We start from the raw sequence: 18,570 nt of genomic DNA on the forward strand, positions 1-18,570 counted from the left end.
TAATTTATCATTACAGACAGATTTGACCAGTTTTGGGCCATCAATCGGAAACTCATGGAATATCCTGCAGAGGAAAATGGATTTCGTTACATCCCTTTTAGAATATACCAGGTAGGAAGTAACATTTTTAACAATACCAACTTATGAAAGTCTCGGACATCTTACTTCTTGAAGCACTCTAGTCCAAACTCTTTTCAGTTTGCATAGTAACTGAATAACATTTATTAGGGTTTTCCAGATCTCTTCCTTTTGGTGGCAGTCAAATCAGAGACTGTACTGTGAAATATGTGACTCATTTAGTTGGTGCTCTTTATTTGCAGATTTTGTATTTGCAGATTAGCCTGCTTGCTAAAATTTATTTGCAACCTCAAAGTCAGTACTCAACAGTACTTCCCTGGACATGTGCAGAGTGATGAAAAATTTGCTTTGCCCATGTGCACATTTTCAGTGATGCTGTGCCTTCTTGTTTCTGCTCTCATACTGTAAACAAGTGACTTTTCCCCAGTCTATTTAGTGCCGCGTTCTTCACGTTTTTGTGCTTTTCGTTGGTAATTTTGATGTTAAAAATGACTCCCAAGCATAGTGCTGAAGTGCTACCTTTATACAGAAACATGCATAAAACAAGGTTATGTATTGATGAGTTGAAGACATGTGACCAGAGACTTGCAGTAACCCTTGTAGTCCCCCTAAGAGCAATGGTTCAGTATTTGTTAATTCAGTCAGTGTTTGCAGTAACTTTATAGAACATAAGTACCACAGATGAGAATCGACTGTATTTGTTTTAGATGATGGGTCCTCAGTGTTGTACAACAAAATAAATAGTAGCGTCTCATTACTGTACACTTTCATGGGGTTAAGAAACTCCATGTTTCTGTAGAGTACTTTAAAACTACCATATATTTCCTATATAGCAATACTGAGTAAATTTTCATTGAATGAATGGTATCCAGAAAGCTAGTTGCCTACGATCATGGAAAAAGCAGTTAAGAATAGGAATTAGAAACACAGTATCACAAACATAGACTCTCATCTAGCAGGCCTTCGATTCAGACTCAAAGAGATTGTGTCATAACTTCTCTCTGTAGCCATTTTTACTATCTAACAGTCTTTACTCATAGTTACTTCTACAGTTATTTTTTAATCTTTTATAGTGCCATCAGATTAATGTGTGTTCAAAGAGGAAAACAAACTGTCCAATTGAAAAGTAAAAAACAAAAATCCCAATATACTCAAAGAATGAAAAGTTTTTATGACTTAAATAAGGTTGCTTCTCATTTATTTCATTAACATAATGGCAAATAGACTATGTTTAGATCATGGATTCATAATACGTACAATAGAAATAAAATGAGAAAAATGCCTGATGGAATAAAGACCAGATGATCTAATCAGCCGCACTTCTCTGCTTCCTTTTTTCAGGAAAGTAAAATTTTAATTCCGTGAGTCTTTGTTAAGCACAAATATTACCCAGTGGGTTTGGAAATGCCATAATTTATTTATTTATACTTATATCATGAAGAATCTGAGGCAATTTACAAGAATATATTTTGTATAGTCACAAAATAGAAAAAGGTTGAAATTTAAAATTAGAGCCACCAAAGATATAAAATGGAAACCCAGCATGAAATGAACTACGCTATGAATAAGTGAGATCGTCAAATTTATTAAAATTGACCTATAAATTTGACCCCAAGCTTCCTTGTAGCCAGAGCAAAGGGGAAGGAAATGTGATGAGATATAACTTTGTTTTTCATTTTATATATGATGAAAACTTACTAGGTCATCAGGAAAGCTGACTTTTCTTGAGCACCACCTAGGAAAGAAATTCTCACATGGCCTCACTTTGAAGGGACAGGGCAATCAATATCCTTTATACCTTACCTACAGTAAAAATATAATAATAGTTTCAGTAAAGCTGCTTCCTAAAGTGTCACTCAGCGATAGCTAAAGACAATGTGTCATAAGCCATGGATCATCCACAGTATAATAAAGACTTGGCGAAGTAATGGGAAGGCTAAGGCAGAATAAAATTTTAGGTTATTTTATGGAAGAATGTGTTTATCAAATAAGAAGGAAAGTAATTGATGGAGCAAGGCAGTTGAGGATTGGGATTAACCAGTAAAGTTTTTAGCCCAAGAGAAGAGAGGTTTGCAGAGACCTGTTAAGGAAAAGGAAGGGAAACATTGTTGCTGCTCACATGAGAGAGTCTCAGTCTTCTCTGTACAGGCAGCAGAGCAGTAGAACAGTTTCGGCAACTGTTAATGTTAAACAGTGTGCAAATAGGACAGTTTCTATATCTGCATAAAATAATGTGCGAAAGGTGGCAGGAAGCCTAGTTGTATGGAGAGAAGAAATGTCTCACGTTACATAAATTGGTACTGACCACCTAGGTATTCCCTAAGAGAACTTCAGCAGTGATTTTACAGAACTAGATTCAGTAGTGATACGCTTTAGTTATTGCACTGAGAAAAGCCAAAACGGAGTCAGATTTTATGGACTAAGTATAGTACTTATAGTGGGTAGGATCCTTTATGTGGTCTGTAAATCTCATAGGGAGAGGCTGCGTCTTCACCATCACTGACATAGATATTGGTGATTAAAATACGGATTAAAAACAGTAACAGGTTATTACGGAATTTTAGAGTGGTCCTGAAGTTTTCTGAGTAGATTTCATTTTTTTTTTTTTTAATGCAGCAGCCCACTTTTGGGTTGAACTTGGAAGGGGTGGGTAGATGGGGATAAGTGATATTGACTCAGGTGGCTTGACTCTGTCCTCCTGGGGACCAGTGGTTATAGCATCACATATTTATGGAAATTCTAAAGCACAGTTTGAAAATCTCTTTATCTAGGCCTGGACAGGTTCAGTGATTTGCCCAAGTTAGGTAATTCTTGATCTAACTAGCACTGTGGATACACTAATACACTCAACATGCTAGTGATATCTTTGAAGGCAAGGTTAGTTTTTTTTGTTTGTTTGGGCTTTTTTTTTGTTTTTTCCTTTTTAAATCTGTGTAGTAGGATTTATTTAGCACAGTGTTACGTACACTGTAGGTGCTTCACAAGTACTTACTTCGTTGAATCTTGGAATATTAAAAGCACCAAAGATCACATAATTCTGAAGCTGAAAAAAAGACTTTATAGTTCAAATAATCCAAAACTGAAAGAACTAGCTGGCTTTAACAAGGATAGTGCTGTTGTAGTAATTGAAGAAAACACACTTCTAAAATTAATTCAAATGGTGGGAGAATAGTAGGAGCAAGTGGAAAAGAGCTGTTGGAGGGGTTGCATCCAGAAACAGCGCATGATAGATCAAGATCACAGTTTTGCCTTATTCACCTAGTCTGACAATTTGTGACTTCATGTAAACCTCTCTGAGCTCGCCAAGTTGTCAGATATTTGAGACATAAAGGCCAAAGCAGTTTCCCTTGAAAAACAGGTTTCCTACTAAGAGCACTGCACTAGAAAGGAGGCCTCTGAGGCTCTGTGGGAGGTGTGACACTGACGAGTTGTGTGTCCACAGGCGCTTACTGTCTTGCTGGGCCTTCATTTCCTCATCCACAAAATGAAAAGGGCATGACTGAGTGAATTTATACATCTGGTCGGAATTGTTCTTTAAAGAAGCCATATTACAGGTTTATCTAATTATACCAATGATATTCTTTTTCAAACACTTTATACTCCTGATTTCAGAGCAGATTTATTATTTTTACAGTAAGTACAGTTCTTTCCTTTATGGCAGTATTTACCATTCTTTTCTGGGGAATATTGTCAGATGTATCCATACCTGTTACTGTCATATCATAACATTAAAAGGATTCAGAGAGAGAATGTGAGAGAGAGAGGGAAAGAGAATGTGTATGTGTGAGAGAGAATGGTTTTCATAAAGTGCTATAATTAGATAGAAAGTGGGAAGCTAGAGAATTCTCAAAATTTGCTTGACAAAACCTGGCTGCCAGGTGGTGACTGTTAGGGCAGAGCTTGCTGCCTGATCTTTCCTCTGTCAAGACAGTGGCAGCTTTTCCTCAAACAGGGAGAGACAGAGCCTCAGGGTTTTTTGTTATTTATCTATTTATTTATTTTTGGCTGCGTTGGGTCTTCGTTGCTGCGCGTAGGCTTTCTCTAGTTGTGGCGATGGGGGGCTACTCTTCGTTGTGGTGTGCAGGCTTCTCATTGCGGTGGCTTCTCTTGTTGTGGAGCACGGGCTCTAGGCATGCAGGCTTCAGTAGTTGTGGCTCGTGAGCTCTAGAGTGCAGGCTCAGTAGTTGTGGCACACGGGCTTAGTTGCTCTGCAGCATGTGGGATCTTCCTGGACCAGGGCTCGAACCCATGTCCCCTGCATTGAAAGGCGGGTTCTTAACTGCTGCGCCACCAGAGAAGACCCTGAGCCTCATGGTTTTATTGGTTCTCTTTATTGACTTTGCTGTTGGCTTTACCCTTATCTGGTTTGGTTCTTACTGGAACTTGATTAAAATTTTAGACGTGAGATGCATAAGTGAATATAAAAATTTAGGAGACTTAGTTTTTGCCCATTGTCCATTCTCTGGCTTTTTCCATTTCCCTATTTTGTACTTTTGAATCTTCATTCATACCTTGACCAAAGGAAGATGGGATCTGCTTTCTGTTTTCCTTAATTATATGATCTAAAGGTGATACCATATTTCTCCTGTTCTACAGCTGATTAGTTTGTGTGGTTGGGATAGTCTGTTGATTAAGTGTAGCTTTTACTTATGTGGCATTTTGATTAATCTGTACTTTTCATTTCTTTAATATACTAGATATAGATCTCTGTACTATTTGAGACCTTAAATTAGTAAGTAAATTTAAATAAAACCTGAAAATCCAGGTTTATTAATAAGACAAATAAAGGGCATAATTTTGCTAAACTTTTTTCTTTGCAGCATTCTAATAGAATTCCTGTATAGCAGGGGGTAGAAAGGATAGGACAGCGAGCATGCTTGGGTGAGGCCCATTTTATCTTTGGAAGCCTCAAAACCATCTTAGGATGTAGGGATCATTATCTGATTTTACACTCAGGAAACTGAAGCTGAGGAATTTTTTTTTTTTTTTTTTTTTTTTTTGCGGAACGTGGGCCTGTCACTGTTGTGGCCTATCCCGTTACGGAGCACAGGCTCCGGACGCGCAGGCCCAGCGGCCATGGCTCACGGGCCCAGCCGCTCCGCGGCATGTGGGATCTTCCCGGACCGGGGCACGAACCCGTGTCCCCTGCATCGGCAGGCGGACTCTCAACCACTGCGCCACCAGGGAAGCCCCAGCTGAGGAATTTTAAATCACTTGCTCAGGGGCACACATATGAAATGTGGAACAACTAGTATCCAGACGTAGGTGAGACTTACAAAGAAAATATAATTTTATTTATAAAAATTAAGTTTACAGAATTTTCAAGACATAAGTGTTACATAAAGTGAAGTCCACTTTGACCAAACCTAGAAAATCTCTAACTGGTGATATTCTTTAAAGGTTGACTTTTATACAGATTGTTGGAAAACTTTAGTTCTTTTTCATCTGTAATTTGATTACCATGGACTCAAAATGACTCTAAATTCAATGATGGAATTTTAGTGGTAAAAGTAAAATAGGTCCAAAAGTAGTTTAGAGATCCATTACAGACCCCAAAATGTGTCATTTCTGTCATTTACATGGCAGTTTACTTTAGCCTCTGTGTTCCTGAAATCCAGGTGCTTCATATTAGCCAGTATTCTAGAGACGAGGTTAATGGCAGGAAGTGCTTCAAAAATGTAACTAAAATGTTATTGAGATAAGCACACGTAAACAGGTGTGATTAAGGAGGATATCTGTTTAAAAAGACTTGTAAAGTGACTGTGAAATCCTTAGGCATTGGTATTTAGGTTGTATAGTAAAAATTAGGCACATAATTTCTGTTTTTCAAGAAGCAGTGGATTCATAACTGTTATCCTACCAATATGCTACATGTATGAAAAGGTTGTCTCATTCATTCATTCAAGTTCATTTGTTCACAGACATTGCATGCTATGCCTAATACTGTGCACAGGGGATGCAAGTGGTTATTAATACGGTACATCATCCTTTAAAAGTTTATAATCTAGAGGTGGAAATAAATTAATCAAATAAGTACACAAACAAATTTTAAATCACAACTGTGATTGGTGCTGTGAAGGAGAGGTATATAGTGCAATAAAGCCTAATTCCTCTAAGGGGAATCTGATCTAGCTTAATAGGGCAGAGAAGCTTTCTTTGATGAAAGTGTCATGTCTTTTGAGGTCTGACAAGTGGATAGACTTAAGGTAGGCAAAGAGTAATGAGAGGACCTTTGAAGGCAGAGGGGACATTGTAAGTATGAGGACAGCCTGTTGGTCTTGAGCACAGAGTTGGGAGCAAAATAAATATTTTGCTTACTTTTCTTTTGGGTTATTTATCTGATTTAAAAAAAATTATTTTTATAGATATTAACCATTTTTCTGTCAAACACTTTGTAAAAAATAATCACAACTATAAAATTTGTCTTGATTTTTTATGGTATCTTTATGTAAAAAATGTTTACAAACCATTCCATTGGTTTATTTGTATTTTCTTTTCTTTTCTTTTTTTTTTTTTTTGTGATACGCGGGCCTCTCACTGTTGTGGCCTCTCCCGTTGCGGAGCACAGGCTCCGGACGCACAGGCTCAGCAGCCATGGCTCACGGGCCCAGCCGCTCCACGGCATGTGGGATCTTCCCAGACCGGGGCACGAACCCATGTCCCCTGCATCGGCAGGCAGACTCTCAACCACTGCGCCACCAGGGAAGCCCTATTCGTATTTTCTTATAACAGTATTATTTTTATTTGATTTTAGTCTTCTGATACCTGCTGGGACAATTCACCCCTTACCTTTTTTTCAGTCTTTTCATGCTTAATAAGTGGAAATACATTTCTGTTTTAATTTTGGTAGAATTCACCTTTTTATATCATTAAATCTTCCTACATAAGAACATGGTACATCTTTTTTGTTTGTTTTTGTTTTTGGCTGCATTGGGTCTTCGTTGCAGTGCGCGGGCTTCTCATTGTGGTGGCTTCTCTTGTTACGGAGCACGGGCTCTAGGCGCGCGGGCTTCAGTAGTTGTGGCTCGTGGGCTCTAGAGCACAGGCTCAGTAGTTGTGGTGCACGGGCTTAGTTGCTCTGCGGCATGTGGGATATTCCCGGACCAGGGCTCGAACCCATGACCCCTGCGTTGGCAGGCGGATTCTTAACCACTGCGCTACCAGGGAAGCCCAGGTACATCTTTCTTATTCAGATTTTGTTTTATGTTCTCAAATAGGCCCTGTGCCTTTCTTTTTAATTTATTTCTAGGTGTTTTTTAGATTTTGTTTTTCTTTATTTCATTTCCATTTCTAGATATTTATTTGTGGCATCAACCCCAAAAACAACACCTCTTGCTGTCATTTTTATCAGCCATTTCTTGTTTGCTTTATCACATTGCTAGTATTGCATTGCCAAGACAGTATTGAAAATAAATGTTACTAGCAGGAATTCAGCCTTTTTTCCCAGCTTTTTCCTTAGCCTTTGGGGATCCATAGGCTCGTTGGTCCTTAGGCTCATGTCCACCCAGAGGGGAGAATATTGCAGAGGGTTTGTAGCTCCTCCATGTAGGTCCTCCCTGCCTACTCACCCCAATAGGTGCCTTAGCTCAGGAGAGCCACTGTGTTGGGTATGAGATAGATTTGGGAGTAGAAGGGGGAGGGGGAAGCGTTAAGCTTCCATGCTCCCAGAATCCTCTCCATGTATAGTTGTTATTATGCTGTTTTTTCATGTAAAGAATTATATGGCGGTAATCCTTGGGGCAAGGTGTCTAATACTTAATTCACACTCTAGCTGTGGCGGTACATGCTACAATGAATATTAAGACATCTGTGCTTAAAAACAGGATTTGTATCTCACATGTAAAGACAAGAAAGTAGAGAATGGATGCTCAGTTCTCAAAATAACTTCACTTCTGATCCAAGTGAAGGTAACAGTTATAAAATGATAAATAACCTGCAAGTTGAAGGCATATCATTCATTTTCACCTTTCTATATATAAATTTAAGGTGAGCTTATGAAGTTAATTTCTTTCCAGAGTATTTTTTTTTCTCTCTCTCTCTTTTTTTTTTTTTGCGGTATGCAAGCCTCTCACTGTTGTGGCCTCTCCCGTTGCGGAGCACAGGCTCCGGACGGGCAGGCTCAGCGGCCATGGCTCACGGGCCCAGCCGCTCCGCGGCATGTGGGATCTTCCCGGACCGGGGCACGAACCCTTGTCCCCCGCATCGGCAGGCGGACTCTCAACCACTGTGCCACCAGGGAAGCCCTCTCTTTTTTTTTTAATAGATCTTTATTAGAGTATAATTGCTTCACAATACTGTGTTAGTTTCTGTTGCACAACAAAGCAAATCAGCCATATGCATACACATATCCCCTTATCCCCTCCCTCTTGAGCCTCCCTCCCATCCTCCCTATCCCACCCGTCTAGGTCATCACAAAGCACCGAGCTGATCTCCCTGTGCTGTGCTGCTGCTTCCCACCAGCCAGCTATTTTACATTCAGTAGTGTATATATGTCCATGCTACTCTCACTTCGCCCCAGCTTTCCCCTCCCACCCCATGTCATCAAGTCCATTCTCTATGTCTACCTCTTTATTCCTGCCCTGCAACTAGGTTCATCAGTACTGTTTTTTTTTTTTTTAGATTCCATGTATATGTGTTAGCATACGGTATTTGTTTTTCTCTTTCTGACTTCCTTCACTCTGTATGACAGACTCTAGGTCTATCCACCTCACTACAAATAACTCAATTTCGTTTCTTTTTATGGCTGAGTAATATTCCATTGTATATATGTGCCACATCTTCTTTACCATTCATGCGTCGATGGACATTTAGGTTGGTCAGAGTATTTTAAACATTTATTAAACAGCTAAGGAGAATTTCTTCTTTAGTAAGCGCAGAGAAGAAGTTGAGCCTCTGTACTGTGCTTATATCTTTGTGTTCATCACAATGCCATACACATAATAGGTGCTCGGTAAATACACAAACTGTATAACAAACTAAGGAAGGTCTCATTATCTATGAAGGTGGTGGTCATTCTGGTCTCATAATAAATTAGACTGTAACATTCATACCATACATTTTTACTACAGAATTCTGGGCTGGATTTTCTGTTGAGTAAACTATCATTCTCTACTGTTGCCCTAACCACTCTCAACCACTGTGCCACCAGGGAAGCCCTTTGTTCTTCTTAAGATTGCTTTGGCTATTCAGGATCTTTTGTGGTTCCATATCACAAAATTTTAGGATCAGATATTCTAGTGGGTTATTTTTTTGAGATCTAATTCACATCCATAAAATTCACCCCTTTAAAGTGTACAGTTTTAGTATTTCACAATTGTGCAGCCATCACCACTATCTAATTTCAAAATATTTTCATCACCTCAAAAAGAAACTCCATACCATTAGTAGTCACTTCTCTTCCCTCCTCTCCCTGGCCCCTGGCAACTACTAATTTACTTTCTGTTTCTGTGGATGTGCTATATGGACATATAAATGGAATCTTATCACCCATTAGTAGTCACTTCTCTTCCCTCCTCTCCCTGGCAACTACTAATTTACTTTCTGTTTTTGTGGATGTGCTACATGGACGTATAAATGGAATCACATCATATGTGTCTTTTTGTGTCTGCCTTCTTTCCTGTGGCATAATATTTTCAAGGTTCATCTGTCTTGTAGCATGTAGTACTGCATCATTTTTTTAACTAAGTAACATTCCATTGTATGGATACATCACATTTTGTTTAACCATTCATCGGGTTGATGAATATTTGGGTGGTTTCCACTTTAGGGCTGTTATGAAGAAAGCTCCTATGAACATTTATGTACAAATTTGGGGGTGGGCATATGTTTTCACTTTTCCTGAGTATATACCTAGGAGTGGAACTGGTGGGTCATATAATAACTCCACATTGAGCCTTTTGAGGAACTGCCATATTGTTTTCCAAATTGGTTGCACCATTTTACATTCCCACCAGCAATGAATGAGGGTTTCAGTTTCTCCATGTCCCTGCCAACACTTGTTATTGTACATCGTTTTGATTAGTTATCCTAAGTGGATATGAAGGGGTATTTCATTATGATTTTGATTTGCATTTCCCTAATGACTAATGATGCTGAGCGTCTTTTTATGTGCTCACTGACGGTTTATATATCTTCTTCGGAAAAATGTCTCTTCTTTGCTTATTTTTAAATTGGGTTGTCTTTTCATTGTTGAGTTGTAAAAGTTCTTTATATATTCTGGATCCTAGACCTTTACTAGATATATGCTTTATAAATAGTTACTTCTGTTCTGTGGGCTGTCTTTTTACTTTCGTGGTCATGGCCTTTGAAACACAGAAGTTTTTAGTTCTGATGAAGTCCAGTTCTTTTTGTGTTGTTGTTACTTATGCTTTTATGTTATCATATCTAAGAAAACCTTGCCTAATACTAAGTGATGAAGATTTCCTCTTATGTTTTCTTCTAAAGTTTTATAGTTTTGGTTCTTTCATTTAGGTGTTTGATCCATTTTGAGTTAATTTTTTGTATATGGTGTAAGGTAAAGGGGTCCAACTTCATTCTTTTGTATGTACATATTCCAGTTCTCCCAGCGTGATTTGTTGAAGACTTCTCTTTCTCTCATTGGATTGTCTTAGCACTCTTTTTGAAAATTAGTTGTCCACAATGTGTGGATTTGTATCTAGAGTCTCAATTCTATTCCACTGATTATATGTCTGTTCTTGAATTCTGTAGCTTTGTGTAGTAAGTTTTGAAATCAAGAGGTATGAGTCCTCCATCTTTTTTTTTTCAAGATTATTTTGGCTATTCTGGATCTTTTGCATTTCCATATGAATACTAGGATCAGCTTGTCAGTTTCTACCAAAAAAAAAGACACTTAGGATTTTGATAGGAATTGTATTCAATATGTAGATCAATTTCTGGAGTACTGCTATCTTTTTTTTCTTTTTGGCTGCACCACACAGCTTGCAGGATCTTAGTTCCCTGACCAGGGATCGAACCTGGGCCCACAGCAGTAAAAGCCCATGTCCTAACCACTGGACTGCCAGGGAATTCCCTGGAGTATTGCTATCTTAACAAACAATATTAAGTCTTCCAATCAGTAAACACAGGATTTTTTCCCATATATGTAGGTCTTCAATGATGTTTTGTAGTTTTCAGTGTACAAGTTGCCCACTTCTTTTGTTAAATTTATTCCTACGTAATTTTTTCTTTTTGATCCAGTTTTTATTATCATTTTTGGACTTTTTGCTAGTGTGTATAAATAGTATTGATTTTTTTGTATATTGATCTTGTCCAGTAGCCTCATTGAACTTGTTTCTTACTTCTAACAGTTTTGGGGGGGTTTTTTTGTTTGTTTTTTTTTTTTTACTGCTGCTTCCTTAGAATTTTCCATATAGAAGGTCATATCACTACAAATGGAGATAGTTTTACTTCTCCCTTTCCAGTTTGAATGCCTTTTACTTCTTTTTCCTGCCTCATTTCCCTGACTAGAACCTTCAGTACAGAATCAAAATAAAAGTGGCAAAAGCAGACATCCTTGTTTTATTCCTGATCTTAAGGGGGAAGAAAGCTTACAGTCTCTCATTATTGAGTATGATGTTAGCCTGTAAGTTTCTCTTATATGCCCTTTATAAGATTGAGTTCTGTTCCCTATATTTTGTTGAGTATTTTTATCATGAAAGGGTGTTGGATTTTGTCAGGTGCTTTTTCTGTGTCTATTCAGGTTCTTATGTGGGTTTTTCCCCTTTATTCTATTAATACGATGTATTGCATTGCTTGATTTTCTTTGTTGAACCAACCTCGTATTCCTGGGATAGATACCAGTCAGTCAGATTATATAACATATGTAGCTGGGTTTGGTTTGCTGGTTTCTTTCTTTTCTTTTTTTTTTTTTTAAATTTATTTACTTTTTAAAATTTTTAGCTGCTTTGGGTCTTTGTTGCTGCATGTGGGCTTTCTCTAGTTGCAGCGAGCAGGGGCTACTCTTCATTGCTGTGCGCAGGCTTCTCTTGTTGCGGAGCACGGGCTCTAAGTGCATGGGCTTCCGTAGTTGCAGCACGCGAGCTCAGTGGTTGTGGCTCACAGGCTGTAGGTGCTCAGCTCAGTAGTTGTGGTGCATGGGCTTAGTTGCTCCGTGGCATGTGGGATCTTCCTGGACCAGGGCTCGAACCCGTGTCCATTGCATTGGCAGGTGGATTCTTAACTACTGTGCCACCAGGGAAATCCAAGTTCGCTGGTTTCTTGTTGAGGATTTTGTGTCTATATTCATAATGATTGTTGGTCTCTAGTATTCTTATCTTGTATGTCTTCATCTGGTTTTGATATCCGGGTAATACTGGCCTCATAGAATGAGTTGGGTAGTGTTCCCTCTTCTAGTTTTTGGAAGAGTTTGTGAAGGATTCGTGTTAAATCTTGAAATAATTGGTAGAATTCACCTGGGAAGCCATCTGGTTCTGGGTGTTTCTTTGTGGGAAGTTTTAAAAATTAATAATTCAGTCTCTCAACAGTTTTTGCCAGTGTTCTCATTGCTTTTATGGAAGATAGGATATTTGAAGTCCTTACTCGATCATTACTGATGACATCACCACTTCTAATAATTCTTAACCTCCAAATTTAGATAGGTGGATTTTGTAGAAATTTGGGAAAGAGAATAAAGACTGAGGAGTTTTCTAAGGTTTTTTTTTTAATCTGTTCTTTCTAATTATTTCTAAATACAAAAATTTTAACTTAACGTATTGCTTAAGAACATGAATATTGCTATAAATGATAGATGATTATTACTTTTTCTAAAAGTTGTCTATCCTTGATTATTTTGGAATTTTTTTTCTACATAGGTTCTCCAGTAAAGAACTTTGAAAAATTTGTAGGAATTGAATCTGTAACTTTCATTAATATACCAAGTGGTTAAGATGGAGAAGTTTCATTTAGGGAAGTATATCCCAGTTAGCTGTGATTTGGGGCATTCACTTCACATCTCTGGACCTCAATTTTATCATTCGTAGAATAGGGATAATAATATTTCATAGGGTTGTTAATGAAAATTAAATTTAATACTTTTTGATATTATGCCTGACACATAGGAAATAATTTACAAATTATTTGCTGTAATTATTATTAGATTTTATTGCTGTGAATTATCTTATCAGTGATGATAGGGATTGCCATACCCCCTATGACTACTATAACATATGTGACAAATAGTTCACTCCATTTATCAATATATTTCTGGTCTTAGTGTAGTCTTCTCTGTGAGGCTCTGTCTGGTCCCCCAAATCTATTACTCATTACTGCCAAGTACTCACATAACCGACTCTTTCTGTTTCAGTTCCCTATTTCTTTACCACTTTCTTTCAATTTTCTAGACAAAATACCTTGGAATCTCTTTTGATTAGTTTCTTAGAATTGTACAGTACCAGAACTATTTGCATTTATCACTTTCTTGCCATTTGCACTAATTTCAGTTACTGTTAATTTGATTTTCATGAAACAAAGCTAGACTCCTACCAAATAACATCATGTATTGTTCCCTAAAACATGCTTGATATTTTAATTTTCTTACTCTGTTCACTCCTGCTGGGAATAGCCCCTATTCCCAGAATGCTTCTTAACGCAGCTCAAATGTCACTTCCCCCAAGAAGTCTTTCTTGATTTCTCTGTATGTGCCCCAACTCTTCATACCATGTATAAATTATTTCTTCTTTCTCTGAATTTTGTTTTAAAACATTCCCTTCTGCCTCTTATTATGGCAAATGTAATTATACATTAGGAGGAATCCTTAGGAATCATCTAATTCAGCCCCCTAATTTTAGAAAGCTTGCACAAAACTCTTGCCCAGATGTTCAACTGGATACTTAATGGCAGAGACAAGAAGAGTAGAACTTGAGTCTTGGATTTCCAGCCTGGTTCTTTTTCTACATGCAACATTGTAATATAGACATTTCTTAAGCTATTTTGCAGTACTTCACCATGGATCTGTTGAAGTCTATGTGATTTCTCTGTAAGATGTAACCTGTGAATTACTGGAGGTCAAGGAATTGTTTCATTTCTCTCTGTATCTTTATAGAGGTTTCTTAGAGACTGTTTCCTGCTAGAATGAATGAATGAATAATACTTTGCTTTATAATTAATTAATATTCTTAATGTAAGATTCTAATGATATTCCCTTAGACACCTTTTAAAAGAAATTGGTGAATTGAGGCCTGTAGGGGGCAGCCCAACACAGCAGATTTTGATTGCCCTTGCTAAATAAGCTAGCTACTACTGTCTGGGATTGTTTTAGTCTTAAATTGCTTCCTATGTGGATTTTTGAAAAATGAAAGCAACTATTAATTATAAGCTTATTTGGCGGGTATATTTTTTTTAAATTGTCTTGTATAAGAATGGGAACTTTTTGATGCAGATGATTTGCTGTTTTGTTTTTAAGGCATTGGATATATATTAGAGCTTCTTAAAAATTTGCTTCGTTTATTAATTCCAAAATAACACAGATAATGTAATGGCAAATGTTGTCCTTAATTTATTGTTAAAGAAGTTAAAATATGCAAATTAATAGTATTATCCCAAAGTACTAAAGTTATTATTAAATGAAGTCAACATTTTCTTATTACTAATTTGTTACACTAAGCTAAGTCATTGTTTCATTTAATATTTTCAAGAATAAAAAACATTGCTGGTAATTAAAGTAAGCTATAGAGAAACACCAATAATAGCTAACATTTATTGAGTACTTTGTGTGCCAGGTACTATTTGAAATACTACTTTACATGTATTAGTTCATTTACTTCTCACTAGAGTCCTCTGGGACATATGCTGGTACTGTCCCTATTGTATGGATGAAGTAATTGGTTGGTTATTGAAAATTGCCTAGGGTCACTCAGGAAGTGGAAGAGCTGGGGTTTGAACCCAGGAAGTCTGGCTCCAGAGCTCTCACTCTTAATCACTATTCCTTTGATACATTGTTGAGTTCATTGCTTTTATTTTCTTACTCCTTTCTATCACAACTTTCCATTTGAGACTGTTTTCCAGTTTTTACACACATCAGGCTACTTATTACTCCACCCTTTCTGTTGCTTCCTGCCTTCAGTCCTTTTTTACTTCTTCTTCTTCTTCTAATAGAGAAAATGCAGGACAGAAAGTAAAAACATGACATCCTCCCTTTAGTGTGAAGAGATTGAAACAGATAGCTAAAGCTGTGCGGTTTTCTTTCTCTTTTATTTACAGAATGTTCTTTTTCCAGTTACCAATTAAGCGATTTTTAGTGATCACATTAAAGCATAAACTCTCAAATTTAGGAATAGAATGAACTTCACTCCCCTGCTTAAGCATGTAGTACTATGGGGTAATTTTAAGAACTGAAAGATTAAATACCTCATTTTAAAAAGATAGACAGGGCTTCCCTGGTGGCACAGTGGTTGAGAGTCTGCCTTCCGATGCGGGGGACACGGGTTCGTGCCCCGGTCCGGGAGGATCCCACATGCCGCGGAGCGGCTGGGCCCGTGAGCCATGGCTGCTGAGCCTGCCCGTCCGGAGCCTGTGCTCCTTAACGGGAGAGGCCACAGCAGTGAGAAGACTGCATACTGCAAAAAAAAAAAAAAAGATAGGCAAATTTTGATAAGATGGTCTTAATTATTTCACTAAAAATTATATTTTAGATCCCTCCATAAAAAATTATTAGTTTAATAACATGCTTATATTTTATTATGGTATTCTAATATATGTAAAAATTAACATTACTGTCAGTTATTCTTGTGTATTTTCTTTCTCATTCTCTCCTTTTGATAATTTCAACTCTCCTTAAACACTCTGAGAATATGAGTAGATATGGTAAAAATAAGTTGAACTCCAGTCAGTTTGAAATTTGAAAAAAGCTTAGGTTAACTGTGAGATGACATAAAAAATTATAATTTGGCTAAAATGAAAATAGAGTTGTTTCATACCTAAGTATTCAATAGTATTTATATCACAAAATAAGATCTTGGTGTATAACTCTTTTAAGAAAATATTTTCAATTCAAGTTTACTCCTTGGTTTATTATTATTATTTATTTATTAAGGCACCTCATATTACAGGTAATATTTGAGTTTCTTGGAGGAATTGTCAACTGTATGCCATGGATAACCTACACCTTAGGATGGTCAGCTGCTGCTTTAATGGGTTGATTTACAGCCTTCCCATCTTTTTCTAACTGACATGGGTTTTAGTTTCCTGATTTACTGCTGGCCTAATGAGGTCTTGGCAGATGTTAAGCTCAGTCCCTGTCTAAAGAATGTTTTTTTCCTTCAGAAAGTTTTCTACTACCCATATCATTTGTGTGTGTCGTTATCACATTTTTCTTTCAGTCCCTTTCCATCTCAGAGAATGCCAGCATCCAGAAATGATGCCCTATAGGGTGATCATTTAATCTATTGACAATTTCATGGTGTAAGAAAATTTGCTTAATCACTTATCTATTCCAATAGTGAAAACTCCCTTCTGATTTTTTTTTTCCTGTTCTTCTCATAAATGATTTTCATATAACAGGCCAGAACACACAACACCTGTCCGTTAAAAACAGAATTACTAGGCTTTGATTCTTAGTAGTGGTTCCTTCTTTTGGGTAAAGATGAGAATTGCTTTTGGTCTAATTACTCATACTTTTAAAATAACTACTTACTAATAATTTCAAGTAGGTAATGTATGTGTGATTATTTAGGAATATTAGAAGGAAAAACCAATATAAAAATACACAGGGTAATATCTTATTCTTTATTTCTGGCCTGAACTTAGAAAATTTTGTTTGGCATTTTATATCCTGGTATATTACTCTTTGATGAAGTTTGTGTCTTAGTTGTTGGGTCATACCCATTTTGTTTTTTTTTTTTAAATTTTGTTTTTAATTTTCAAGGTTTTGGGGGGGTTTATATATTTTTGCTTCGTGATCCATGCAGGTCATTTATAATAATAAGACAAGTATTAAGGAGATCATGTAAATACAGAGATATATGTGTAGATATACTGATGCATGCATCAATTGTATTGCTATTACATATAGATGCAGATCTTGATATATACATATTTGAAATTTCTAAATTGTTGGCTAGGCAAGTTGCTCCTTTTGCAGATCGATTGTGATATATTAAAATGTTAATTCTCAGTTAAGAAATATAATCTAAACTATACTAAACAGTCAATTGCGTTATCTTTTGATGCCTTGGGAGCATTTTATAGAATATATCTTGTCTCAAACAGGATGTGTCTCTCAAAGGTCTGTTTCAAACAACCCTGTAAATGTAAAGGAATGTCAATGCTGGTTCAAAGAGCCACTGTTTGAGTGTGTTGCTTAGAGTGGGTAGTGGATAGGGAGGGCTCTCTAACAATGGAATGATGAGTCTTGATCACAATTAAGTTCAACAGGATTGGATCTACATTTGGCAGTCATATATGAGGAGACCATATGTCTACCTTGGGCGTGATCTTTTCATGAAAGTCACCTATCTGTTATGTTGTGACACAGTTATGTACACGACTTTAATTAAAATCGTATGAACTGTAAAATTCATACAACTTTTGAAATTGTATGAATTGTAAAATTCATACAGTTGTGAAATTGTATGAATTAGTAAGCTGAGGATTTCAAATGATTATTGAATTCACTGATGAGTGATTTGTGTATTAGATGTGTGGCTGAGTTAATGTGCACAAAACTTTGAGAAGTCAAACTAATATGTTACTTATTATTAAACTTCATTAACCACATTTTACACCATATTAAATCTGTCTTCAAAACATTCATGTAAATGGATATTACATTTCAAATGTAGAAAATTAACAAACTAAGAAATAACATGTCCTCAAAACTAAACACTCAAAATGTTAAGAATACATACTGCCTTGGATTTCTGTTTGTCTAGGTATTTCAAAGCATAGATAAGAGAAACGTTGGTTATTTCATGTATATGAGAAGAAAGAATTTCTCCTGTTAGTTTAAAATTTGAAAGAAATAATGTATTTCAGTAGGCACTTCTGTTCTTTAAGTCTTTCCTTCCTTTCTTTTCTTTTCCTCCTCCATTTCTTTTTCTTCATCTTTCTGTCCCACCTTTTTCTTTTACAGAACCCCTCCTTTTCTCTGCCTCACTAATCTGAGAAGTTTTTACTATGTAATAAGCATGTCCTTTTTTTTTTTTTTTTTTTTTTTTTTTTGCGGTACGCGGGCCTCTCACTGTTGTGGCCTCTCCCGCTGCGGAGCACAGGCTCCGGACGCGCAGGCTCAGCGGCCATGGCTCACGCGCCCAGCTGCTCCGTGGCATGTGGGATCTTCCCGGACTGGGTTACGAACCAGTGTCCCCTGCATTGGCAGGCAGACTCCCAACCACTGTGCCACCAGGGAAGCCCAGCATTTCCTATTTTAATTAAAGTTTTGAAGTTTACTTTTAAAAGCAGAGCTTTACTAAAGGAAAAATACCTCTATTAGCTTACATTTAAAATCTTTTTCATCATGATGAGGGTAATTATCTGTTACTTCTAAGAAGTAAGCCACAG

General features: G+C 37.0%; 1 protein-coding gene across 7 annotated transcripts in view; it reads left to right on the plus strand.

Moving 5' to 3' along the window:
* The window catches only part of ATG5 (autophagy related 5), a 131,755-nt gene that overhangs the window by 67,990 nt on the left and 45,195 nt on the right, over window positions 1-18,570 (plus strand). For 6 of the 7 annotated variants that reach the window (XM_067702452.1, XM_067702449.1, XM_067702453.1 and 3 more), the window contains one exon: window positions 17-111. In XM_067702452.1, coding sequence (XP_067558553.1) covers window positions 17-111 — 95 coding nt within the window. The remainder of the gene's footprint in view (window positions 1-16; window positions 112-18,570) is intronic. The other variant, XM_067702455.1, reaches the window with a different exon arrangement.

The sequence above is a fragment of the Pseudorca crassidens genome, chromosome 13, assembly GCF_039906515.1.
Source record: "Pseudorca crassidens isolate mPseCra1 chromosome 13, mPseCra1.hap1, whole genome shotgun sequence".
NCBI lineage: Eukaryota > Metazoa > Chordata > Mammalia > Artiodactyla > Delphinidae > Pseudorca > Pseudorca crassidens.